Source organism: Sus scrofa, chromosome 7 (genome assembly GCF_000003025.6).
Source record: "Sus scrofa isolate TJ Tabasco breed Duroc chromosome 7, Sscrofa11.1, whole genome shotgun sequence".
In the NCBI taxonomy this organism is placed as follows: domain Eukaryota; kingdom Metazoa; phylum Chordata; class Mammalia; order Artiodactyla; family Suidae; genus Sus; species Sus scrofa.
In genome coordinates, this window is record NC_010449.5 from 46,631,203 (window position 1) to 46,658,592 (window position 27,390).

General features: G+C 45.0%; 1 protein-coding gene across 2 annotated transcripts; it reads right to left on the minus strand.

Annotated features, from left to right (window-relative positions):
• GSTA4 (glutathione S-transferase alpha 4) lies at nt 4,701-25,289 on the minus strand. Of its 2 annotated transcripts, XM_005666463.3 has the most exons (8): nt 25,196-25,245; nt 24,665-24,675; nt 24,124-24,228; nt 14,445-14,496; nt 12,845-12,977; nt 11,021-11,162; nt 9,270-9,401; nt 4,701-5,304 (listed from the first exon to the last, which is right to left on the minus strand). In XM_005666463.3, exons 3-8 carry the CDS (start codon nt 24,211-24,213, stop codon nt 5,182-5,184), a joined length of 672 nt encoding a protein of 223 aa, XP_005666520.1. In that variant the 5' UTR covers nt 24,214-24,228; nt 24,665-24,675; nt 25,196-25,245; the 3' UTR covers nt 4,701-5,181.

A 27,390-nucleotide genomic window follows, 5' to 3' on the forward strand; every position in this document is an offset into this window, starting at 1 on the left:
ATGACAGGGGCACTATTTTAAACCCTTGGGTGTACAGTGGTGGGCATGAAATGGAGTTTTAACTAAAGAACAACCCCCCCTTGGCTAAGAAGGCAGCTGCAAGCCTTTCCAGCTATGCTCCTCACTATACCACCCTTCTTGTAATAATGTAACAACTGTGTGCTCTCTGTCCAAGCCAGCAGCCCTGCTAATCAGGTACCCAGCATTGCTTATCAGTCCCGCTTCTGTAACCTTGCTTGCTCAGTTTCTTAGGGAGGAACACTGTCTGCTTGGGGATGGGGTAGGTCCGGGATGCTTGCATGGGAAAATCAAGACCTTGTAGTGTATAAAAGTTACTGAGAACAAAGACCTGGTGCTCAGACTCTGGAGGTGACTCCTCTGAGCCCGCACCGGTGCTGAATAAACCTTGCTTTTCCATATCTCCGAGTGCTGTTTGTCTCCTTCCGTTGCCACAGTTTTTGCGGTTTCCGCAACAGGCATGGCAAACGCAATTCCTGTACTGTTGGTGCTTACATTCTAGCTAGGGAAGCCAAGCAGTATAAATATATAAATGAATAAATGCAGTGTGTTCAAAATAATAATGGCAATAATACACGGAATGCAAGAGATTGAATTCACCCACTAGGCACCTGGCACAGAGTGGGTGAAGCCTGTGTTTTTCCAAGGGTGTCCAAAAACAGATTTGGTCCAGATGGTTATAGGTTATGGATAATGAAATTTATAACACTGTTATAAAGGGTAGGAGGGAAGAATTAGAAATACAGTTATAAGGTATCTGCACTCCCCATGAAGTATATAGTATACACTATAGGTACAGTGTTATTTCAAAGTGGTCTTATTGCAAAAGATAGAACAACCAGGAAAACTTTAAAGAAAAAAACTATAATTAACATGCTAAGAGAGGAGAGAAAATGGAATCACATGAAATGTTCAATTAAAACCAGAGAAGGCAGAAAAAGGGTGGAAGACCAAAACAGCAAAAAAGAAAAAGAAACAAAAGAACTAGGGCTGCTGCGGAAACCGCAAAAACCGTGGCAGTGGAAGGAGACAAACAGCACTCAGAGATATGGAAAAGCAAGGTTTATTCAGCACCGGTGCGGGCTCAGAGGAGTCACCTCCAGAGTCTGAGCACCAGGTCTTTGTTCTCAGTAACTTTTATACACTACAAGGTCTTGATTTTCCCATGCAAGCATCCCGGACCTCCCCCATCCCCAAGCAGACAGTGTTCCTCCCTAAGAAACTGAGCAAGCAAGGTTACAGAAGCAGAACTGATAAGCAATGCTGGGTACCTGATTAGCAGGGCTGCTGGCTTGGACAGAGAGCACACAGTTGTTACATTATTACAAGAAGGGTGGTATAGTGAGGAGCATAGCTGGAAAGGCTTGCAGCTGCCTTCTTAGCCAAGGGGGGGTTGTTCTTCAGTTAAAACTCTATTTCAGGGCAACCAAGAAAAAACAGTCATAAGCATGGTAGAGATTAATGCAACCACATCAATAATCATTTTAAGCATGAATGTCTTAAACACACCAGTTTTAAGACAGAGGCTACTCTGAGTGGATTAAAACAAGACCCAATATTATATTTTCCACAAGAAACCCACTTCATTTTTTCTGGCCACACCTGAGGCATGTGGAAGTTCCCAGGCCTGGGATGGAACCCGCACCACAGCAGTGACCTGAGCCACAGCAGTGAAAACGCCAGATCCTTAACCTGCTGAGCAGCCAGGGAACTCCAAGACCCACTTTATTTTTTTAATTTTTTTATTTTTTACTTTTTTTTTTGTCTTTTTGCTATTTCTTGGGCTGCTCCCTCGGCATATGGAGGTTCCCAGGCTAGGGGTCAAATCGGAGCTGTAGCCACTAGCCTACGCCAGAGCCACAGCAGTGCGGGATCCGAGCCGTGTCTGCAACCTACACCACAGCTCACGGCAACGCCGGATCGTTAACCCACTGAGCAAGGGCAGGGACCAAACCTGCAACCTCATGGTTCCTAGTCGGATTCATTAACCACTGCGCCACGACGGGAACTCCCCGAGACCCACTTTAAAGACACAGGTTGATTAGACAGAGAGGATTGCCAATGCATGTCAAGTGCTCTGAAGAAAATTAAATAGGATGGTGAGAAAGAGGAATGGGGCTTGGGGGTGGGCTACAGAGCTCGTGGTCAGAGGATTCACTTAGGTGGGGAGACAGAACAAGGAAACCACTTGATAATTTTCTGGGCAATTTGGGTTAAAGGAATAGACAGCATGTGCAACAAAGAGGGACACCAGCAAGCACAGGAGCCTGGGCTGGTGGCCGTTTGCTGCAAACCCTGCCCCTGGCATTAACTTTCTGCTGTTCCGGCTCCTTCATTCCTCCACCCCAGGTACTTGGGCAGGAGTGTCAGGTGTTCCTTCAGGCATCCCGTCTGCCAAAGCCCCTCTGAGAAGCTATGCTGGGTCGTGGGCTCATCAGATGCTGGTCCTTGGTGTGCATTTACGCCTTGCTGGCTCAGCCCCTGTGCTGTCAGCCTCCTAGGTTCCCTCTGCTCTGGCTCTTTGCCTCACAGGTCTGGTTCTCTCAGCACACTGATGTCTTTGAGGATAATGATACGCCACCTGACTTCCTGCCCTATTCCTGGAGCCTGGTGGCTTGTGAAAATGGGAGGGTGGAGGGTGTTGGGATTAAAGGGTCTGGACCTGAAAGGGACTGTGACAAGGTTGGGGACTGCACCTGTGCAGGATGGGGGAGGGGGCTTGTTCCCCATATGGGAAGTGAACCACATGATTTAAGTTTCTGTAACTGTGAGCAGAGTGACATGGGAACCTGTCTCCACCAGAGGCAGCTTGGCTTCTCTAATCCTCCAATTCGGGCTGTCTTCTCAAGGAGCCAGCCTTGAGGGCACCCTTGTGTCTAAGAGAATTAAAACCCTAAAAGCACTGCTTATACTATGGCTTACTGATCTACACAGCAGGCCTTTGAGTAATATCAGCAGGCAATGGCCCTGGGTAGTAAAATCCCACCCAACCGGTCATACAACAGCCCCAGGTTCCTGCCGTCCTACCCCAACTCAATGATAGAGCCCCTTGGAGGTTATCAAGTCCATGTCTGACCCCCATGTGTAAGTGAATCTCCAAATGAGTATAGTGTTTCCCCTCCCTGAAGAGTTTGGAAAGAACAATCCCAAATGACGGCCCTCACTCAGACACAACTGCAGGTTCGGGGAGTGTTGCCCCCAAAGCCCTCAGGAAGGACTCACAGAAAACAGCTGGAAGGACTCACAGAAAACAGCTGGAAGGACTCACAGAAAACAGCTGGAAGGACTCACAGAAAACAGCTACACTCATGGCTACAGCTTATTACAGGGAGAGGATACAGATGCCAGTCAGGCAAGGGATGTGAAGTCCAGGAGGGTTCTAGACGTGCAGGGACCAAATGTCCTCCTGGCAAGCACGTGTGACAATGGAGCACTGTCACCAGGCAGGCCCACCCACACCCAAGTCCAATCATTGCTGTGGCTCAGAGCCTCCACCCTATTATAGAAGTTGTTACCCTGCTGGCCCAGGGCCCCCGGCAAACAGGGCCACTCCTACCCAGCTTGACATTCCAAGGGTTTAAAGATCATCTCCCTGAAGCAAGGCCAGACCTGTCTTTGGGAAAGGACTCTTTTATTACCCCCACCATCCCACTTTCTTCTTTTTGTTCCTTTGTTCCCAGGAAGCTGGTGGAGGCACCATCCTGGGCTACCACTGCTCCTCAGGCCAGCCCCGTGCTGCATCTGCCACCCTGCCTGGGCTCCCCCAGCAGCTCTAAGTACTGGGGTGACGACAGAGCGCTCCCGCTGTGGAAACATGAAGACAAAGGACGATCTTCATGTCTTCACGTTGGATTTTCCTCTAATAAAACTCCAAGGTGCCTACAGTGCTGCCAATAGGCATTCAGGGACACTTGGGACACTTGACAACTGTTTTGTTTTTCACGTCTGGGCAAAAATCCCTCTGGCAGTAAGGAATGAGTGTGTCCTATGAGATCTGAATCAAACACTTGCCTTTTTTAAGTTGTTTTTTTTTTTTTTTTTTTTTTTTTTTTTTTTTTGCCGCACCTGTGGCATATGGACATTCTCAGGTCAGAGATCAAATCCAAGCCGCAACTTCGACCAACACCATAGCTGCAGCAATGCCAGATCTTTAACCCGATGCACCACAGCAGGAACTCCCTTTTACAGTTTTTAAACGTCTAAATATCAGATACTCCCAAAGCAGCAATTCTTCCTTTTCTACAATTACTTCTGCCATTGACACATCTCTCTCACTTACTGTGTGGTTGAGTTTTTTTCTAAAGCAGGGTCTCTGTTCCAGGGTTCTGCCTCCTGGCACATAACAGGTGCTCAAGTAATATTTGAGATGTAAATCCACACATGTTTTAAAGCAGTATTGATAAGCCAGACATACTTTTAGTTCTGAAATGCAAAAAAACTGCCTCTATATAACCCTTTGGGCAGAAAGAGGATAAAAGTTATATATCAACTTCTATTTTCTTCTACTTGTGTCAAATGCAACTTCCAGGATATACAAATGATACGGATGTTTGCCTATGGGGAGCAGAACTGAAAAGAATACTTCCAACCAGACAGCCTTTTATACTTTTCCAATTTTTGAACCATGTGAATGTATTAAATATTCCAAGCAATTTAACTTAAACACTCTAGCAGCAAGGCAGTGATTTGTAAATCCTTTATTTTGGCAAACATCAACTGCGTTCATCACAACCATGGGTCTATTACAGCTCAGAGGAGAGAGTTACTCACATGTAGTGGATTCTGTTGTTATTAGACGCTAAAAACAGGAAGAGACTGGAAGGGGTTGAGAACAGGATAAGGAGAGGAGAAAAGAGGCTCAGGGGACAGCTCGAGGTCCTGCCCATCCTTGCTACCAGGAAATGAATTGACAGAGTAGATCTAACTTTTAAACACCAGCCTCTCCAAAAGGGTTTTCAGAAGAAGTCCTGTAACACTCATGGGACAGAAAAGAGAGTCAGTGTTTCTAGAAGAGATCTATCTCCTTGACATGAAAGACCAACTGAGGAACAAGATACACAGTACCACGACAGAGCTGGATCACGGCAGCCTGGCTTCAGTTAAGACACTACTGTGGACACAGCGATCTCTGTGCACGGCGTTCACTCACGACCGCAGGCAGGTCTACGGCATAAAGATGTTATACACGGTCCTCACGTAGATGTCATCCGGGGGAGGCTTCTTCTTGCTGCCAGGTTCAAGGAATTTCTTAATTGTAGGGATATTACTTATTTTCACTGTGAACTCCTGAAAAGGGAGAACACAAAAGTTCAAGGCAAAGAGCAAAGGCATTTGTTTGGAAGAAAATACGGTGGTGCAAGACGGGCCATCCGAATGTGCCCAAGAAAAATGTGCCACAGGGATCCACACAGAACTGTGATCCAGCACCTGCTCAGGGCAGATTTCTTGGGATGATTACTTTCAATCACTGCCAATAATGGCTGGAATCTAGACCAGGCTTTATGCAAACATCCAGATGCGAACTCTTTTCAGAGATAGCAAAATAAAAAAGGATCCTTGGAATGGGATTATACTTTCTTTTTTTCTTTTGGCTTTTGTCCTTTTAAGGCCACACCCATGGCATATGGAGGTTCCCAGACTCGGGGTCTAATCAGAGCTGTAGCTGCCGGCCTACGCCACAGCCACAGAAATGCCAGATCTGAGCCACGTCTGCAACCTACACCACAGCTCACAGCAACGCCAGATCCTTAACCCACTGAGTGAGGCCAGGGATCAAACCCACAACCACATGGTTCCTAGTCGGATTCGTTTCTGCTGTGCCACGACGGGAATTCCAGATTATATTTTCTTGAAGAGAAAAAGGGAAGGATGAAAAAGGCATGGCAAGTACCTCAAATGTACTGATCTTAGATAAAAATGCCTTAGATAAAATTATTTAAATCAAAGTGTTTTACAAATTCATCAGGCGGTACAAGTTACATTTCAAGATGCAGCTTCCTTGGTCATTTTCACTCCTATTAATAAATGAATTAGAGTTCCCGTTGTGGTGCAGTGGTTAACGAATCCGACTAAGGGTTTGATCCCTGGCCTTGCTCAGTGGGTTAAAGATCCGGCATTGCCGTGAGCTGTGTTGTAGTTTGCAGTCGCGGCTCAGATCCCGCGTTGCTGTGGCTCTGGTGTAGGCCAGCAGCTGTAGCTCCAATTTGACCCCTAGCCTGGGAACCTCCATATGTCGCAGAAGTGGCCCAAGAAACGGCAAAAAGACAAAAAAATAAAAAAGTTAAAAAAAAAGAATCGGCCAGTTGCATTGTTTGTAGCCGAGCGCTCAGAAATCAGATAGCAGATATTCATGTAAACTGCAATGGAAGAAAAAAATCCTTTTTCTGTTCATAGAGTTAAATCTTACCAATGTTCAGTAATTAAGAAAAAACGTCCATTCAATCTGGTAAAAGTTTTGAACTACATGAAAAGATGTATAGCCATCATATATAATTATGCTAATAGAACCTTTCTTTTCTTTCTGTTTCTTTCTTTCTTTCTTTTTCTTTTTCTTTTTTTTTTTCTTTTTTTGTCTTTTTAGGGCCCCACCTGCGGTATATGGAGGTTCCAGGCTAGGGGTCAAATAGGAGCTACAGCTGCCGACCTACACCACAGCCACAGCAACGTGGGATCCGAGCCGCCTCTGTGACCTATACCACAGCTCATAGCAACGCCGGATCCTTAACCCACTGAGCAAGGCCAGGGATCCGACCCGAAACCTCATGGTTCCTAGTCGATTCATTTCCACTGCGCCACAACAGGAACTCCTAATAAAATCTTTCAAAGTAAAAGGTCATTTATTTTCAAAGCTACTATTTATTGAATGTCTATTATGTAAAACACACAGCCTTAAGCCTGCACACAAATACACATAAGCATTCATACATGTCACTAACATTAACAAAAATTCCAATACGCATGTCAATAAAAATTCTACGTAAATATACCAATTTTCCTTTTTTATTACTAATTTGAACTGTTGTGTTATTATATTTGTAAGACTGGTATTATTATCAATATTTAGAAATTTATTCCAAAGGATTTATCAATTCAAGATTTATCTGGGGTTCACACTTGACATGTATAGTAAAACTTTTGTGATCTTTGGCAAATTGTTTCTCCTTTAACCAGTACAGGAATGACCCTTTAACTCAATCAGATCCGATGTTACATTCCAAAGTCCTTTAATATTGATGGCTTGATCTGATCAGATTTTAAATAGGGTTTAAAAACAAGTTGCTAGCATCATGGACGGAAAATACCAACGGGTCCTTGGGGTATTTCAGGGATCTATTGGTATGAAAGTCAAGCTGTAAAATGTTCATCTCTGTGTCTGCAGGAAGAAAGGAACAAAGAGCTAAATATAATAGCTATTTGCCTTGTTGAAGATTTCTATTCTCGTTTTGTGAGTGTGTGTATTTAACTGGTGGCTGCTGTCCTCATTTATGTCAAAATGATGTTCATCAGACTTGAAAAAAATTATTATTATTTTTTTAAAGTGTTGTTCTTTAGAAATTTAGTATGTGTCTCTCTTGGCTTTTGATAACTCGACCAAAGATATGTCAATTTGGCCTATATAGAGGATTGGCAGCCTTTTTCAATAAAGGACCAGTTAGTAAATATCTTAGGCTTTGCAGGCCATATGGTCTCTATTAGAACAACTTGACTCTGCTGTGGTAGCACAAAAGCAGCCCTAGACAACGCATTAATGAATGGGTGTGGCTTTGTGCCAATGAAACCTATATGTGGACACTAAAATTCGAAGTTCCTATAACTTCATGTGGCAAGAAGTATTCCATTCTTTTGATATTTTTTCAACCATATAAAAGTGTAAAAACTGGGAGTTCCTGTAGTGGCTCAGTGAAAACAAACCCAACTAGCATCCATGAGAACTCAGGTTCAATTGCTGGTGCTGCTCAGTGGGTTAAGGGTTCTGGTGTTACCGTGAGCTGTGGTGTAGGTTGCAGATGAGGCTTGGATCTGGTACTGCTGTGGCTGTGATGTAGGCTGGCGGCTACAGCTCTGATTTGACCCCTAGCCTGGGAACTTCCATATGCCATGGGTGCTGCCCTAAAAAGACCAAAAAAAAAAAAAAAAAAAAAAGGTAAAAGCCATTCTTTGTACAAGAGCTGTATAAAGACAGGTGGCAAATCTGATTTGGCCCCAGAGGCAGTAGTTTGCCAAACCATTCATGTGGAAGAAAGCCTATTGGAGATAAAAGGCTAAGATTCTATGCAAAGTAGAGGCATCCACTAATGATGCCAGCTCAGCTGCTGACTTCTCATCCTGGGTCTCTATTTCCCATATGTACATTGAATGCATTGTGTGAGATTAGTGCGGGTTTTTTTTTTTTTTTTTTTTTTTTTTTTTGGTCATTTTACAGCACATGGAGGTTCGCAGGCTAGGGGATGAATTGGAGCTGCAGCTGCCAGCCTACACCACAGCCACAGCAATGAGGGATCCGAGCTGCGTCTGTGACCTACACCATAGCTCAGGGCAATGGCGGATCCCCAACCCACTAAGCAAGGTCAGGGATCAAACCCGCATCCTCATGGATACTAGTTGGGTTTATTACTGCTTAGCCACAGTGGGAACTCTGGATAGGATTAGTTTTTAAAGCCCTTTTCTGCTTCAAAATTCTATGATCCCTCCTGCCAGAAAAATACCAAGGAATAAACTGAGTCACACACTGATGTGGAATTTGGGGAAGGAGAATGGTGAGAACCTTTGGGGGTTTGCAGGGCCTCTTAGCTCTCAGAACTCAGGCTCCAACATTTCCAATCTGAGACCTTATTTCTGAGAATGGGAGCCATATGCTGATGACAAGGCTGTTTCTGATGGTGCCTCTCAGGCCCTCCCACCAGCACACATAGCACCAGCAGGTGGGGAAGGCCTGGTCCCAACAACCACCTCTCCAGTGTATCCTTCTCACCAAACCCTGCGTGGAATTTGTTCCAAGAGTGCAGTCAAGCAACAAAACTAAGGGATCACTTCTTAGATATTTCACCTCTAAGGGTTTGCAGATCAGAAAACCAATTTTAAGTTTTTATCTTCATTTCATTTTACTAACTGGAACCTAAAACAACTATACACACACACACACACACACACACACACACACACACACACACACACAGAGGCAACCAATCAATAGACATTGGAGGAAGGCCTAAGAATTCCAGGCCAATCTTCTAAAATGTTGTTTTATTTACCTGGAGGTGAGGAAAGGCAGACAGGATATTAGGAATTTTCTCTTCAAGAGCCAAAATGGTCTGGAGCAGAATTATGTCTGCAAGGCTCAGCTGATTACCGACAAGAAATCTTTGTCCATGACCCCGTAAAACCTGCAGGGTACAAAGGTTTTGCATCGGTTACAATACTCAATACAGAGAAACTGATGAAGCTATGGAATCAACACAGCATCTGAGAAGGGCTGAGACTACCGCCTTGTTCTTATATAAAAACATCAACTAAGAGGAAGTTCCCTATAGGAGAGAGAGAGACAGAAAGGTGTGAAACAGAAGCATCCCTAAATAACTGCTTTACATCAGGATGAGACTCTGAAAAGGGGTAGGAAATATTAATTCTGGATCTAGCATCCAGTACTTTAAAAGGATACACCCATTCCATGAATGCGTCTATTCAAAATTAGCCCTGATACATTCTAGAGGTGGGAGAAGTGATGTAAGACACCCTGTCCAAGGAGTCTAATCTCATCTGCCAGTTCTGTGTTTCTCCCAGCATCATAAACTAGACATGACGGTAAAAAATCAGCCTTCCTTTCTCATCTTCTAAGTTAGAGAAAATTAAAAAGATGACAGTTCATCCTGATTCCCCTTTAGAGAGTAATATAGAGGCGCAGAGATTCACAGGAATAGAATTGGGAAGAGGCAAGGAACAGGGGAGGTGGCCTTTGAAGATGCCTACGAGTGTGTGTGGCAGGGGGAGGGAGAGAGAGAGAGAGAGAGGGATTCTATATATGACTGCAAATCAAACAGAGTCCCTGGAGCCAGAGTGGGAGAGGATGAAGAGTTTTGAGTTGCAGTCAGAGGTCAGAGTTCCAGTCCCAGCTCCATGTCACCCAGGCATGTCACCCAGGCTTTCTGTGATTCTGTTTCATTATGTGCAAGAGAAGGCAACAATGTTTAGCGCACATGTTAGCAGAGCCCTGATACAGCCTGGGACACAGGGCCATAGAAACTAGCACTGCCCCTTCTCCAAGGCACCTGTTCCTCCTTCGTCACAGCCCATTCCCGCATTATCATATTTTACATTCACAAAGTGCCTGTGGGCAAAAGATTGTGAAGCTAAGGACAGAAAAACTCAGAAAATACCTCCCCTTTTTCTCACACCTATTTCCATGTAGATGGCCACAGGAAGTCTGCCATATTTTTACATTCTCTTTTTTTGTTGTTCAAAGTATTTAAAACAATTCCTCTCAGTTGAGAAAAACAGAGGAGTGTGAAGTTCAGAAAAACAGATAATAGTAGTAATAAGACAAGAAAAATAATACAACAGAAAACAGAAAAACAGATAATAGTAGTAATAAGACAAGAAAAATAATACAACAGAAAACCAAAAGAGCAAAGGGAAGAGAGATAAAACAGCAATGGCTCTTCTCTTCATATCAAACATCAAGTAGGATGCCACATACACAAATGACTCTGGAAGGAAAGAATGAATGAAGAGGGTGGCTTCTGTCCTTCTGTAGCCTACATGGGGTGGCACCTGGTGAATGTAAGACATGATAATGCATACATGGGTGAGCCCAAATTTTCCCCAGAAAACACAGAAGACTTGGGAAGAGGCTGGGAGGCTCCAAGACACACTAGCTCTGTCAGCTCTGTCAACTCTCAGGGGTCCAGGAGGTTGGTCCGATAGGGCTCAGCTTTTACTCCGCCTGAGCAGAAAGGGGCATTCACGGCCTGGTGATGCTGTATTCACAGGCTTCCTTGCCTCCTACCTTTTCGAACACAGGAAAGTATCTAATGATAGCCTTCTGGGCCATGTTAACCACTTCCTTTTGCTGATCGTCTGGTTTGAGGAAAGGATGCATGATAATCAGTTCCAGAAGGTCCAGTGTCCCCTCCACATACATGTCAATCCTTCAAAACACAAGAAAGTGTTTTCTCAGTCACCCTGCTCTTGGAACTCATTGGCTTCCACAGCTAAGTACCCAGAGTGCTTTTCTCTTAAGGCTCTGGAACTTAGGACCAAGAAGCATTAGTCTACATCTGTCCCTTAAGATGCGAAGTCAGGAGTTCCCGTCGTGGCTCAGTGGTTAACGAATCTGACTGAGAACCATGAGGTTTCAGGTTCAATCCCTGCCCTTGCTCAGCAGGTTAAGGATCCGGCGTTGCCGTGAGCTGTGGTGTAGGTTGCAGACGCAGCTCAGATCCAGCGTTGCTGTGGCTCTGGCATAGGCCTGTGGCTGCAGCTCCGATTCGACCCCTAGCCTCGGGAGCAGCCCTAGAAATGGCGAAAAAAAAAAAAAAAATGACAAAAAAAAAAAAGATGCAAAGTCATTTCTGGTTGTAATTCAGAAAAATCCCTCCTAAAAATGTCACAAATCTCAAAGCACAAGGGTCACAAAGGTTCTCTCTTCCTGGCCCCTACTCTCCACCCTTATTCTGGCACCCACACTTGATGTAGGTGGCACTTCATATTAATAAAAATAATGGGTATCATTTGTAGAGTGCTTGGTGTGTACCACGCACAGGCTAAACACTGTATATGCAATATGTCATTGAATCCTACAGCATGATGAGGAATGTGCTATTATTATCCCCATCCCACAGGAAACTCATCAGGACACTGGGGTGTAACATTCTGCCCAGGGTCATGGTCCAGGAGGTGCAAGAACCAGTGCACAGTACCCCAGGCCTTGAGTGTCACAGCTGCTTCCCATTCCTGATAGTGATATTTGCAAAGACAGATTAAAAGAAAAAACAAAGCATTTACAGATGTTGAGGAGTTCCCACTGTGGCACAATGGGATAAGCAGCATCTCTGCAATGCCAGGACACAGGTTCAATCGCCAGCCTGGCACAGTGGGTTAAAAGTTCCGGCACTGCCGCAGCTGCAGCATGAGTCACAACTGTGGTTCGGATGTGATCTCTAGCCAGGGAACTCCATGTGCCACGTGGCGGCTAAAAATGAAAAAGAAAAGAAAACAAAAGAAAATCTATTTTTAAAAAAACCTTATAGGAGTTCCCGTCGTGGCTCAGTGGTTAACGAATCTGACTAGGAACCATGAGGTTGCAGGTTCGATCCCTGGCCTTGCTCAGTGGGTTGAGGATCCGGCGTTGCCGTGAGCTGTGGTGTAGGTTGCAGACGCGGCTCGGATCCCGCATTGCTGAGGCACTGGTGTAGGCCGGTGGCTGCAGCTGTGATTTGACCCCTAACCTGGGAACCTCCATGTGCCACGGGAGCGGCCCAAGAAATGGCAAAAAGACAAAAAAAAAACAAACAAAAAAAACCAACAAAAACCCTTATAAATCAACTCTATTTCAATAAAACTAAAAAAATTAAAAACAATAAATAAAGATGTTGAAGCCTGCATCACACCCCAGACTCAGGCTCCAATATCTGAATTCAATTCTTTTCTATCATTTTACTCGAACTCTCTGTACTGATTTTCCACTTGGTCTTGATGGCCTTTCTGGGGGTTTGTTCCCTGTTTGCACTAAAGATACAGGACATGAAGTGAACAGGTGTGCTGTAAAGGACATGTAAGCAGCTAAGCATTGGTAAGCGGACAAGCAAGAACAGGTGAGAGGCCACAGTACAGGGTTCTCTCCTTGAGGTCTTTGCCGAAGAGATGGTGCTTGTCTGCTATATAGTGGAGGATGCTTCGGGTCTGCACCAACTTCATCCCGTCAATCTCAACCATGGGCACTTGCTGGAACAGCAGGTGGTTCCCTGGAATGGAAGCTAAGAGTTAGAAGTGATGGCTTCCCCGCCCCCTCCCCCAACTCCTAAAAAACGCTCCGCAGAATGAAAAGGGACAGTGGGGTCACAGCCTTGGGAAACAGTATAAAGTTCCCTCAACTTCATTCGGGGCAGATTTAGCCATAAAACAAACCTGCAAATGAGCACTGACCTAAACCTGCTTTGTTTTGTTTTTGTTTTTTGTCTGTGCCTGAGGCATGTAAAATTTCCTGGGCCCGGGATCGAACCTGCGCCACAGCAATGACAACACCAGATCCTTAATCCCTGAGCCATGAGGGAACTCCTAGATCTTCCCTTTTGATTTTCACCCCGGGAAAAATAGCTTCAGCGGCAATGGGTGGGGGAAAGGTGGTGAAGACATTCTCAAGAGAGCTGCGCTGGCTAGTGCAGTAGCCAATAGGGTGTGGCTAAAACTGAACTTAAATTAATCACGCTTTTGAAAAATGTAACACTTCCTTCCTTAGTCATCCTGGACACATTCAAGTGTTGAATTGTCACAAACGGCTGCTGGCTCCTGTGCTGGCCAGTGGAGAACAGCACAGTCCCATCCCTGTAGGATGCTCTATGGCTGCACTGCTTGGACAATCTGATAATGAAACCTAAGCCACGAACTGATACTCACTTGCTCACAGCTGCAGACCATCTACTACCAAGTTTGCTGTCCCTGGTCAAATAATAACCCATTACTTTCTTCAAGAAGCCTGTCTCAAACAGTTCCCCCCACCAAAGCCCGGGGAAGGACGCAAACACAGGATACAAACCAGCTTTGGGGGTGGGGGATCAAGGACGGGGGTATGTGCAGGTCAAGCGGAGATGAGTACTCAGCACATACCTAGTGACGCCCGACAGTGTCCCACATGACAGGTGCCACTACAGCCCTGTAGAGCTGGCCCTTCTCCAGGGAGCTCTGACTTGGGCCCCAGAACTCCGCTCATGGCCAGGAGGGAGGCTGCTTACGGGAGCCTGGGCGTGGATGGAGGGTGTGACCAGGAGTTAAAGGGGGTCTTTCACTGATGTCATGTCTGTTTGCTTCAGAAAGCAGCCCGGTGTAAACGGGGACTTGCACCTGCATACTTCAAGCAGGCACTGATGCCTCAGATAATCTGAAGGCGAGGAAGATGAGGAAGGAGGGGATGAGGGAGCAGAAGAAAGGGGGAGATGAGGTAGAGCAGGGAGGGCGGAGAAGGATGGAGACGGGCTGCCCACTTGGGGAGAGGGAGGAACTGCTTCCTCCTTTTAGCTGGCTTTTCCAAAACGGCTGAATAACTGAGTGCCTTCCTGGCCAATTCAGCTACTGTTCCCTCTTGCATGCCCAGTTTCAGGATACTGTTCCTGATGTTTAGAATTCAGCAGCATCTTTGCCCTTCCACATAAATGTTGGTTCTTAAAAAAAAAAAAAAATCAGCATTACCAATAGTAATGCATTTTTATACTCACCATCCTGCAACTTCTGCAACTGTTCTTTTGTTTCTAAAAATTCTTCATCAAACTAAATTTAAAAAGACCCCCCCCAAAAAAGGGGAAATATCATTACAGGTTCCGGATCAAAAATACCAAGTTAAACTGCGTCAAAAACAGAGAGAAAGAACCCACTCAGTATTCACATCTTGGTTTCTAAGTATCAAGGGGCTTGGAGTTCCTGTCATGGCTTAGCAGTAACGAACTCGATTAGTATCCATGAGGATGCGGGTTCGATCCCTGGCCCCGCTCAGTGGGTTAAGGATCCTTCGTTGCTGTGAGCTGTGGTATTGGCTGAAGATGAGGCTCAGGATCCCACGTTGCTGTGGCTGTAGTGGTAGGCCAGTAGCTGCAGCTCTGATTCAACCCCTAGCCAGGGAATTTCCATATGCCGTGGGTGCAGCCCTAAAAAAAAAAATGAAAATAAGTAAATAAATGTCCCTGGGCTCCCTGGAGAGAAGCGTGGCTCCATTATGTCAGAAAGTGAGGACACATTCAACAGTTGAGAGACATGTCAAAGGCACACAGGACCCCAGAGGGAAAGAGGACAGCACTTTGTCCTACTCTGTGATGGTAAAATTGACCATATAAGCAAAATCTCAGACTATAGGTCTTCAGATTGATGGTAATTTAAAAGAACTTTTCAAACTTAAAACTGACAAGCAATGCACTACTAAGGACAAAAGGTAACAGGATTTTTCTCATCCAGTTAACCAATCAACAGGAAGGACTTCATAACACAAAATGTTGGCAAAACCCTAGCCCATCACATTTTGCTAGAAGGATGTATATTATTTTATGTTTTAGGAAATGACATGCCCGGGATTTACTTGATAAAAACAATAAATATCTTGATACTACTGTTAATAATTGATAGCTGGCTATGACTAAATTATGATTAAATTTCAATCAAAATTAAGTAAATTAAACTAAAAAAAAAAAAAAAAAAGGCACACAAGACTTTTTTGCGTGCCCAGAGAGATTCCCTAGCCACATTTGGACAACTGAAGCATCAAAGTGAGTGATGTCACTTACGGATTCGAACACACACCAACCAAAAAAAAAAAAAAAAAAAATCCTTGTGTCCACAAATAACAACACACACACACACACAAAAGGAGAAGGAACACCTTTTTTTTTTTTTACAGAATTAGCACTAATTAGTGTAGAATTATTGCTAATTAATGATAAAATTAGAAAATCACCAATTTTCACCCTGCAACATAGTAACTGATTCTAATAAAGGTTATAATGGACACTGAAATCACTGGGTCATGAGGCACAGAACAGACACACCATCTCAAAGCGTCACCCACAAGTTACTTAATCATGACGAGGAAAAATATCTCTGCAGATTTGGAGATCTCACTGTCTACCTAACCCACTGGCCAAATTCAGCTCCCCACCAGGGTCACCTGGAATTACCAAGTGCTCCTATGGAGGATACAGTGATGCTGCCAAAAGAGTGTCCCAACCAATTTATTTATTTTGCTCTTTAGGGCTGCACCCGTGGCATATGGAGGTTCCCTGGCTACAGATCGAATCGGAGCTACCGCTACTAGCCTGCACCACAGACACAGCAACGCCAGATCCGAGCCGCATCTGCGACCTACACCACAGGTCACGGCAACAAAGGACCCTTAACCCATGGAGCAGGGCCAGGGATTGAACCCGCAACCTCGTAGTTCCTAGTTGAATTTGTTTCTGCCACGCCACAACGGGAACTCCCCCAAACCAGTTTAACTTGGACTGAACTACAAGGTGAGAGTGGGGCCTGTCCAGAACTCAGGCCACTCTGTAACATAAATGGCTTGGAGTCTTCCTGATCTACTGAACTTCTGTTTTGTTTTTAAGCTCCTCCAGAATGCTCAAGGTTTGGAAATCAGTTTGGGGGACTGTTTGCCTCTGCTGTTCCTACTCTGTGGTCCTCACCCCTTGTCTGGCTCCCGTTTCCTAGACATCCAGCCACTTCCCCACCGAAAGCCTGAGCTCTGCTCTCAAGGGCAAATCTTTATTTAAAAGGGATTTGACCTTAGCCAGTAGCCCAACTCTGATAATTCTGTCATTTGGTCTCCACGTCACATAACTGACTCTTTATTTTTGCTAGCTGAAATTCATGCAAGAGTTTCAACTCCTCCTGCACCCATTTGCTGTTAAGTGAAGAGTATGGAAGAAAAGAACAAATGTAGGTTCTGTTTCAGATGAAAAGAGTCTAGAGACATAAGCACCAAATACCTGAATCTTGATTAGATCAGGGTGAAGCAGGAGGTAGATGGGGCCCTGGGCTGAGAACAGCTGGGACTTGTCAGGCCAGGTAAACTGGCCCTTGTTTCTCTTTGTCACTTCAAGGAAAAAGTTGGGGGAGCTGAGATCAGCTGGAGTAGAGAGATAGGATTGTTAGGATGGCAGGAAGAAGGAGGCAGAGCCTGGACCAATGAGATCGCAGGTGGAGTTTGCTGACCAGCAGAGTGGTGGGGAGCTCTGAGCAAGTGAAATTCGGGCTTCCCGGCTGCAGGTTTTTTTTTGTATAAACAGGGGTCCTTTGGTTGAGCCATGTAGTCTGTGGCCTTGGGGCTATCTTTGTCTCTGGGGACTCATCCGTTACATGGGCATGTTCTGTAAGGAGTCTGTCCTTTTAGGCCTTGTTTCACTTTCTAAGAAAGACAACCACTCCAATCACTCCTGGGGTCAAGGAGAACTCTTCATGACTCATGCACAGTGAGACTCCTAGCGGTCAGAAAGGGAGGGGGCACCAGGCTATAATAATAAGTCCTGACACCGTCCCAGCATGCTTTGCTCTGGAATCCATCTTCGTCAAAAGATGCACATGCATATTGGGGAGGATCCTATGTCTAGTCGGGTGTGAGAATTAAAACAGGATAATTGACTAAAGGTAAACAGAGCCCCGGAAGAACTGTCCTACATAAGTGATTTAAATCACCTCTCTGACATGCTCCTTACGCAGGCGGATGCCAGCATCTGCAATGCTCTTTACAGTGTATAGTCTTTGCTTCTGACTTAAATAAACTACTTCTCTGTGTGCTCTCCCGCATGTTGTACTGTGACTCTAACGATAAACTTTATACCTGTTTTCACAGTCTTTGCCTCCTTGAAACATTCTTGCTTTCAACAGGGGGCAAGAGTCAGGGCAATTGTTTCTAGCCTCTAATTAGTCCACAGGATTTCATCCAGGCTGCCCAGGTTCAGTTCCTGAGCACAAAATTAAGATTTTGCTCCAAGCCATCACTCACTGCTGTCTCTCTGAGATCAGGGAGAGGGGGCAGTTACACCTGCTAAATAAACAAGTTACACAGACACTTGGGGAACAAGAGGGGACTTCTGAATATGGATTGTGTAGGAGATGTTAAAATCTTCTTAGTTGTGACAATGATTTTGTAATTATTAGAACAATTATTCTTTCCTAGCATGAAGATACATGCTAATGGCTGCAACTTACCTTCAAATGGTTGAGGACAGAAAAAGTGAGAAGGAAGGAAACAGAAGTAGCAAAATGTTAAGTGGTGAATTTAGTTGGAAGGTGTCCATTGTACTATGACACTTGTGCTATAGGTTTTCAACTTTTCAAACTGAAAGGTTGGAGGGAAAAGAAACAGTGAAAAGTGACATACACACTGATGCTCTTCCCATCCTCACTGAGTCCTCGGACGGTTCCCTACCCGCGACTGCCCCTGCGCTGCGCCCCTTCATCCCCCGCAGGAGCAGAGCTGACAGCGTGTGGATGGATCGGACCGGTCTTGTTCTCTCCGCCTCAACTAGCGGACCTGGGGTGGGGATGGAGGTGAGGAGGTGCAAGGTCCTCGTGTGTGTGTGTGTGTGTGTGTGTGTGTGTGTGTGTGTGGAGGGGGGGCCCTCAGTGTCCCTCCAGGCACTCCACCTGGGGCCTCGCACAGCAACCTCAGAGCAAGAATGTCCTGGGCATCTGTCCAAATGCCCAGCTGGTCAGGTGTGATGCCACATGTGCTCTCTCCACACTACTGTTCTCAAGCTCTTAGGACCACAATCATGTATAAAGCACATAGGAAAGTGTGCGAGTGTGTGTGTGTGTGTGTCTATCAGACTCCAGGCCCACTCCTCAGAGATTCACATCCAGTAGCTGGGAGAAACCATTAGTGTATATTAAAAAAAAAAAAAAAGTCCTTCCAAGTGACATGGATGGACCTAATTATTATGCTACTAAGTCAGAGAGAGAAAGACAAACATTATATGATATCACTTACATGTGGAATCTAAAAATGATACAAATGAACTTCTTGACTAAACAGAAACAGACTCAAAGAAAACAAACTCACAGTTATCAAAGGGGAGGAGGGATAAATTAGGAGCTGGGGATTAATAGATACACACTACTATATATAAAAATGATAAATAAGATCCTACTATATAGCATATGGGGAACTATATTCAATATCTTGTAATAACCTATAATGGAAAAGAATCTGAAAAAATGTGCATATAACTAAATCATTTTGTTGTACACCTGAAATATTGTAAATCAATTATACTTCAATTAAAAAAAATTTTTTAAGTCCTTCCAAACAGCTGTGATTTTTGTTTTTGACTTCTGGAAACATGTAGCAAAATGCATCCTCTCACTAGAGAAACTTGGGTGAACTTTATAAAAACTGTTGGTTGATAAGAAGAAACTGGCATCAGGATGGGAGATGAGAGGGTGAAGAGAGAGGAAAGGAAAGTCACCAGGCAGAGACTGGAGGATCTGGCAACTGTCCGGGTGCTGTTCCAGCCTGTAAGGACAGACAGCACTTCTATCCACGCAGTCAGCCATCTCTGCTCCCATCCAGGGTGCAGCTGCTACTGGGATCCTCCAGAGAAGTGCCTTGACCACCCCACACCCTGCCTCCTCACACCCTCCCTTCTTATAAGTGAACTGCGCAGAAGTCCTGAATAAGGAGTCTGTGGTCTTCACGTCTCCTCTTTTACACTGCTTACCTCCCTCTTTACAAGGAGAATCTGATTGGGTTTTGGGGCGGGGGGGTTTCTTGGGCAAACGGAGCCCCAAGCAGCTGAGAAGCAGCATCCACCACAGAGCAAGGTCTGAGGACTAAAACCCAGGTGAGACAGGTGATGCTGACTCTCTGAAATAGGCCAGGTTGCCCCTCAGCAGGTGTGAGTTACCTGGTTCCTGGGATGCATGTGACTTACACACTGGGCTCTACCCAACACTGTGATCCTAGGAATCATGAACTTACCCCACGGCTGTCACCATGGCCGTCCAGATTGTTTCAGATCCCAACGAACATGAATGTAGCTGAAAATGTCTTTTGGCAAAGTTCTCCCCTCTCACCCCACCCCACCCCACCGCCCCTGTACCACCCTTTGGGAATTGCTTCTAGAAACCCTGTGGTCTGCCCTCGTGAGGCCCCTGAGGGATGACAGCCCAGCTCCTTCCACTCTGGGCAGAAGAGTGGGCTCAAGGAATGAGGAATGGAATTACATTTTGTTAAGAGAAAATAAAGTGTGTCTTGTAGCTTTTTGTTTTGGATGGAAAAATAAGGGACAGAATAATATGGATACAGAAAGTGATGGAAGGTTTGTGGGAAGTGGACACTGAGAAGAGATTTTGTGCATGGTCAAAGTTTAAAATCAATTTAATTGAGGTCATTAATTTTTTTTAGGGGGGGGTCTTTTTGCCTTTTCTAGGGCTACTCTCATGACATATGGAGGTTCCCAGGCTAGGAGTCTAATCAGAGCTGTAGCTGCCAGCCTTCGCCAGAGCCACAGCAACCTGGGGTCCAAGCCGCGTTTGCGGCCTACACCACAGGTTACGGCAACACCGGATCCCCAACCCACTGAGTAAGGCCAGGGATCGAACCTGCAGCCTCATGGTTTCTAGTCGGATTCGTTAACCACTGAGTCACGACGGGAACTCCAAGGTCATTAATTTTATTTTATTTTATTTTATTTTGGCTTTTTAGGGCCGTGCTCAAAGTATATGGAAGTTCCCAGGCTACAGGTCGAATCAGAGCTACAGCTGCTGGCCTATGTCACAGCCACAGCACAGCCAACTCAGGATCTGAGCCTCGTCTGTGACCTACACCACAGCTCATGGCAACACTGGTTCCCCCACCCACTGAGCAAGGCCAGGGATCGAACCTGCATCCTCATGGATACTAGTTGGATTTGTTTCCGCTGTGCCACAACAGGAACACCCACAGTAAATTAATTTTAAAAGTAAACTAGTACAAAACTTAAATTGGTTTCTCTTTCTCCTAAGAGAACAAAGTTTTCTAAAATGTGACTTTTGACAACAGATTATGCGAAGTTCTTTGCTTTTAAGTGATCTACATTTGCTTTTGAGATAACACAGAGAGCAAGGGACAGTGCTACTTCTCAGTCGTCCTGGCTAGAATCTTTATTGACTTCACTTTCCTCTCCTTTCAAATCTCTTCTCCTTCCCCTTATAGCTCCCTTAATAATTCTCCTCTTAATACTACTCCTTGGCTCTTGTCTAATACACCTTTTAATCAAATTCATACAAAACACAGTCCAGTCCGTGGTCAACCAAACTAAGGGGAATTGCTCCTCCTTCAACAATACTGATATCAAACCAGACCCCTTGCCTAACCCCAATTTTCCTTATTTTTCTGTCCCCTTAGTAGGAAGGACTCATGTCCAGCCACTATGCCATCCCAGATACATCGCCCCCGTCTAGCAGGAAGTAGTTATGGAAGAGAGAATTGTTGACCCTATCCCATGTAACAAAAGCTGGAATGATAGGTTCCTAGGGGGACAGCAGATGTGACTGTTCCAGTTGAGCTACGCGGGACAAGGGCATATGGAAGGCTGCTTGTGAAGCTTGATTGATTGACTGAGGATCGACTCCTCTGCCTGCTTATATCAATCCCTGCCCTGGGAAGGGCGGTTACAACACTTATCCAGACCTGAGATGCGGAGAGGAGATACATACTCCTTTGCCACACCCCTGCCCCACACATTGGTCCCACCACCAGCCCTTTATCAGCAGAATGCCGCTTCGCAATTGTCACTGATGCCATCCTGAGCTCAGCCCATCCATTTCAGATGCCTTAATAAATATCTCTTGCTGTTTGCTGACTTGGCCTTGTGCGTTCCTCCCTCCACAAACCTAACTGTGATGATCAAGGCTCCACAGACCCTTGCTGAAAGGGTAGTAGGGGAAACTTCATACCGCATGGATCACGCTGATGTCACGGGAACACACCGGTCAAGCCCAGCAACGCTGAAAACCAGACAGGCAGACATCATGCACCCCCGATGTCACGCAAGAGAAATGTGTTCAGAGCATCACCTCTGCCACAGTCTGGCAGGGAAAAGAATTCAAGATGGAAAGAAAGAAAGGAGCCTGGATTTGATCAGATTTCTGCATCTGCAATAGTTTACGAGAAACACAGAGAATAGAGGAACATGTTAAATGTGAGTAAATCTGCCAAATCCAGAATGAGGGACAGTCTACATGGCAGTTTCTTCTACAAATGGCACTAGAAACAGATGTAGACACTTAGCATCCAGATCTTGACTGCTAAAACCATTTTCTAACAAAAGGGACCAGGGCTCCCTGGAGAAATACTTGAGCCAGGGTAAGGAAAATACGAGATGAGTCCGGAGCATCTTGAAGTGTTAGAAAGTAAGCAAATATTGAAGGAGAAAAAATAAAAAGGTAAAAAGAGGATGGGGCTACATGGAAAGAACACAGGCGCCAATCTGAAAGAGTCCCACGGTCAAAGCTGGGCCAATTTGAGCAAGAAAATGAAGTATTCCTGGATTCTAATCCAAGGGATGAAATAAATACAACTTCAGTTCACACTGGTATAAAGAAATGAGTGAATAAATACATAGGGGGGGGAGACAAATCTTCCTCACATAAAAATTCTAAATGCAGAGACTCCCCCCTTCAGGAGGTAGAGTTTAATTCTCATCCTTGGTAGTGTGGGCTGAATTTAATGATTCACTTCCAGAGAATAGAGGGAAAATCAGTCACTTTACAATGAAGGGACCTGGCAGACACCATCTTAACCAAGTGACCAAGGTTCCCCGCACCAGTGATAACTCACGTTAGCATCCCATAACCCCTCAAGCGATGCAACTGGAAGGGCACCTCACCTCCATGTCCTCTCCCCCCAGACCCAAAACCTGGTCTAATCATGAGAAAAACATCACCCTGTGGAGGACTCCACAAACAGCCTGATCAATACTGAACACCAACTTTCAGGACTGTCAAGGTGGTAAAACAAAGGAAAGACTATGAAACTGCTGCAGGCTGAAGAAAGCTAAGGAAGCATGATGACAAAATACAATGTTGAATCCTGGAACAGTAAAAAGACATTAGTGGAAAAATGAATTTGATGTGAATAAAGTCTGTGGGGTAGTTAAAGCAAATGTTTATTTCCTAGTTTCGACATGGTTAAGAAAGATGTTATTATCGTTAGAGGAAACTGGGTGACAGTTATACAGGTATATTCTGTTTTCTCTTTATTACTTTTCTATTCACCTAAAATTATTACTGAATTTGAAGTTTTTGGTTTTTTTTAATGCAGAGGAAATGTTACAGAGTGTTAGAATATTGAAACAAAGGTTTTCAAATGCACTGTGTGGATCTGATTTAGATCTAGACTGAAACAAGGCCTCTTTGAAACAATCAGACTGAGTATTAGAAGATAACATGGAGTTGTTGTTAATTGTGTTGGGTGTGATCATGGTTGTAGTTATGTTTTAAAATGCTCATCATTTAGAGATCAAAGCTGGAGTCTCACAGATGAAGTATATGATGTTTGGATTTTACTTTAAAATACTCCCAGCAAAGCAAGTGGAGGAGAGGAAACAGATGAAACAAGATGAGCATAAAGCTGATGGCTGTTGAAGCTGGGTGACAGGTACAAGGAACTCCTGGTAATGTTCTCTCTACCTGTGTGTATCTGAAAGTTTCCATAAATAAGGAGCTACAGGAACAGAATAAAAACAAGACCCAAAACACTGTGGGCCAAAGCATACAAGTATGCAGACAAGACAGGAAGGCTGTCAGTTTGAAGCCACAGAAGCACACAGGAAATTAAGATTTTTTTTTTTTTTTTTTTTTTTGTCTTTTTGCCATTTCTTTGGCCGCTCTGGCGGCATATGGAGGTTCCCAGGGTAGGGGTTGAATTGGAGCCGTAGCCACCGGCCTACGCCAGAGCCACAGCAATGCGGGATCTAAGCTGCATCTGCGACCTACACCACAGCTCATGGCAACACCGGATCCTTAACCCGCTGAGCGGGGCCAGGGATAGAACCCGAAACCTCATGGTTCTCGGTCAGATTCATTAACCACTGAGCCACAACGGGAACTCTTCACTCAGATATTCTATATTCACAAAATTCTGGGTATAATTGGCAAATTGCAGCTTCATTCCTTTTCTCCTCATTAATAAATATTTATTGGTGGTAGATCAGAAGCCTATGATTAAGAAAAAGCTAAAAGTAAAATAGAATTCCATCAACTCCATTCTTAATAGAGAAATCCTTTTATGGAAGGGCTCTTCCGATTCGTTGAACCATGTCTGTAGTATTAGAGGGAGAAGACAGGGCTCCCCATTGACATTTCCCTCGAAAGTCCCAACGTTGTAGGACAAATTTGTGCAGAAACAGCAATTGGTAGGGAAGGTACCTCGACTCCTGCGGCAGCTAAAACCCATCTCACGGATTCCATCCGGCCTCGTCCATTGGGATAGTGGAGCTTGGGCTTCGTAGCCATCATGGCTTTTCAGCTTTTCTGAAAAACAAACCCAGCAGCTCCTCGCAAAAGAACTGCCTCAATTTCGTGTCCTCATCCCAGTCCTCAGACGCTAAATGAATATTCAAGATTTGGGCACAAGAAATTGTTTTTTTGGATTTCTGTGGTTTGGAAGGGAAGGGGTTTTATTTATATCCCCCCCCCCCACCACCACTGCGTTTTCCCTCACTCAACAATAACATACCACCATTTTAAAACCTTAAATAAGCCCACACACTTGGCTTTCATATCATTTCTATTTATGATTTCACACTCTGGATCGTGGGAAGCTGAGGCCAGTTGCTGGAAAGACATCTGTACTAGCAACACGGGACTTCGCAGATTAGGAACATCATATACTTTGACCTTGAAAATCTGAGATTTCACAAATTCGGCCCGGACAGGCCAGACCCCAGGCCGCGGAGAAGAAACATACCCATGGAACAGCTGCAAGAATTCGCGTCCACACGCATTCAGATTTGAGCCTCACAGCAACAGGGAGGTGGATGGACCAAAGATTACTATTGTTTGCACGGCCTGCGTCTGCGGGCAAAGCGGCCCTAGGTCGCGCAAGCCCCGCCTGCTCCCGGCGAGGACACGAGCCCCCAGCCCCCGCTGCGACCAAACCACCGCTGGGCCGCGGAGCCAGGCCCCAGCACTTCGCGTGGCTGCTCAGCCCGCGTGGCCTGGCTCGGGGACCATCCGAGCCTGCCTCCCCTTACAGGGCTGCGAACTCCACAGAGAGTGTTAAAAATCATTCCACATCGAGCCGAGCAAGACCCCCACCCCGGCCCGGGGGCCCCACCGACCCGGATGGTGCGGGGGCGCAAAGGACCTAGGAGAGAAAGACGAGAGAAGGATGGGCGCAGGGTACTTAGGGTATGGAGGGAGAGTCAGAGGCTCAGAGCCAGGAGAAAAACAGTTAAGAGGGGAAAGGGCAGGTGGGGGCAGCAAGAGAAAGACAGACCTGGGTCCACTCCGAGCGCCCGGAACCGAACAAAACGCCCCCGCTAGCTGTCTGCAGCTGGGGAACCCGCGGGCTGCCGGAGATGCTCGAGGTGGGCGAGGCTCCGGAGGATTTCGCCAATAGAGACGGCAGTATTTAGCATGCTCCACCCATTCTGCAAGGCATGCTGGATAATACAAAAGTAACCCCAATTCACGTCATTTAAACCCAAATTTTAGCGATCTGAGGGATTAATTGACCTTTTAAGTGTTAGTTAGATTTAGTTTGAAAGGCATGTTAGCGATTTAGTGCAATAAATAACTCGGCCTATGCAGAAAGACACAAATTTCCTCAGGTTTATATACCGCGCGGCCTTCCTCAGGCCTCGGATGTGAGGGCGATCTGGCTGCGACATCTGTCACCCCATTGATCGCCAGGGTTGATTCGGCTGATCTGGCTGGCTAGGCGGGTGTCCCCTTCCTCCCTCACCGCTCCATGTGCGTCCCTCCCGAAGCTGCGCGCTCGGTCGAAGAGGACGACCATCCCCGATAGAGGAGGACCGTTCTTCGGTCAAGGGTATACGAGTAGCTGCGCTCCCCTGCTAGAACCTCCAAACAAGCTCTCAAGGTCCATTTGTAGGAGAACGTAGGGTAGTCAAGCTTCCAAGACTCCAGACACATCCAAATGAGGCGCTGCATGTGGCAGTCTGCCTTTCTTTTGACATTATTCCTTTCTTTTACTTATTCTTTTGACATTATTCTTTTCTTTTTCTTACACACTGCAAGAGCAGGTATCTTGACTAAATTTTCAAAAGGCATTAAGTACACGTATTAAACGTAGAACTTAATTTCTCTCATTTTGTGTATTGCTTTCTCCTTCCCCTCCTTTATTCCTTGACACGGTGAATAGAGATGTTTCTTCATTTTGCATGCGAGCCAGAAAAGTCACTTTCGAATACAAATAATATATATATTCAATTTCGTCTTCCTCATTCTGATCTAACACAGTTTAACATGGAGAGGGAGCCATATCTAAACCTGCTCAAGGTGATCATTCCTTACTAATTTTTTCCACTCTCATTGAACTAAGTAGAACAAACATTATTATTCACCTTTGCTGATAAGCCATTTATCTCCATTTCCTTATTTCTAGTTGCTTGAGCCATATCATATTGCTATTTTACTATTTTTCCCCTAACGTACAGAATCGCTCACTTCACACGTCCAGACTAATAAATTAGGGATCACATCCTAGCAATCTTGTTTACCTGAAAGAAAACCTAAAGGAGTGTCATAAGACTCTGTCTTTACACAGGCTTGTGGAGATATAAAAAGTCCTGTTATAATAATTCTGCCATTCTATGGCAGGTATCCTAATGTCATCGTGTTCCTTGGAAGCCTTGAAATCATTCTATTCTTGGAGACTCTCAGTTGCTCTCAACCTGGGACAGTCCCACTCAAGACGTCTTTCTATCTACCTGATATATATGTTCAGAGGCCCCGGGCACTTGTCTCGGCCTTTGACCCTTCCCCACCCACTCAGTAGTAAATCGAATCGCCTGGACAAAAATCAAGACCTTTAGATCACAGTTTAAGAGGTGCTTTTATAAGTAAATACTCCGGGAAGATGGAAGCAACAGCCACAGCTAGGATTGAATGTATTGGACCCTATTCGAACAGCAGGTTTTGGTGGCTGAGAGCTTGACTCTGTGGGGCATCTGATCAGATGGTAGTGGGGGAACATATGCCAAAATCTTAGGGCAAAGGGAATAATTATATAGTCGGGGGTGGGGGCAGTGAAGGTGTTCTAACCAGGAAGGGCAAATCTACAGATTCACTAACAAAGATTCATCTGTAAATCATGTTCCTCAAAATTCTTTCAAGGAGTCTAAGAATGTTTGGGAAATCAGTTTCCTGTGGAATCTTGAATAGAATTCATGAAGTTATGAGCTTCTTTTGAAGCATTGTTTTGTACATGCGTTTACTATGAAAGCTAGAAAAATACAAGTGAGATATTAATCATAATGAAATCAAAAAGATTGTTTTCATCTGCTTTTTTAAAAACATTTTTTATATTAATTTTTTTTATTATCTATTTTGCTTAAAGCTAATTTTAAAAGGCCTCTGCATTGCAAGATAACCCTTCCTACTGCTTGTCTACGTATATGCTTCCAATTTCCCGGCAGTAACACTATATTGAGCGTTAAGAAGTTTTAA

Coding starts and splice junctions, on each gene's coding strand:
- GSTA4 (XM_005666463.3), bottom strand. CDS start 24,213: ATGATGGCTACGAAGCCCAAGCTCCACTATCCCAATGGACGAGGCCGG. Junction 12,978..14,444: donor GTTGCAGAAGTTGCAGGATG/GTGAGTATAAAA, acceptor CTTCCATTCCAG/GGAACCACCTGCTGTTCCAG. Junction 5,305..9,269: donor CTGCCTTTCCTCACCTCCAG/GTAAATAAAACA, acceptor CTCCCTTTTCAG/GAGTTCACAGTGAAAATAAG.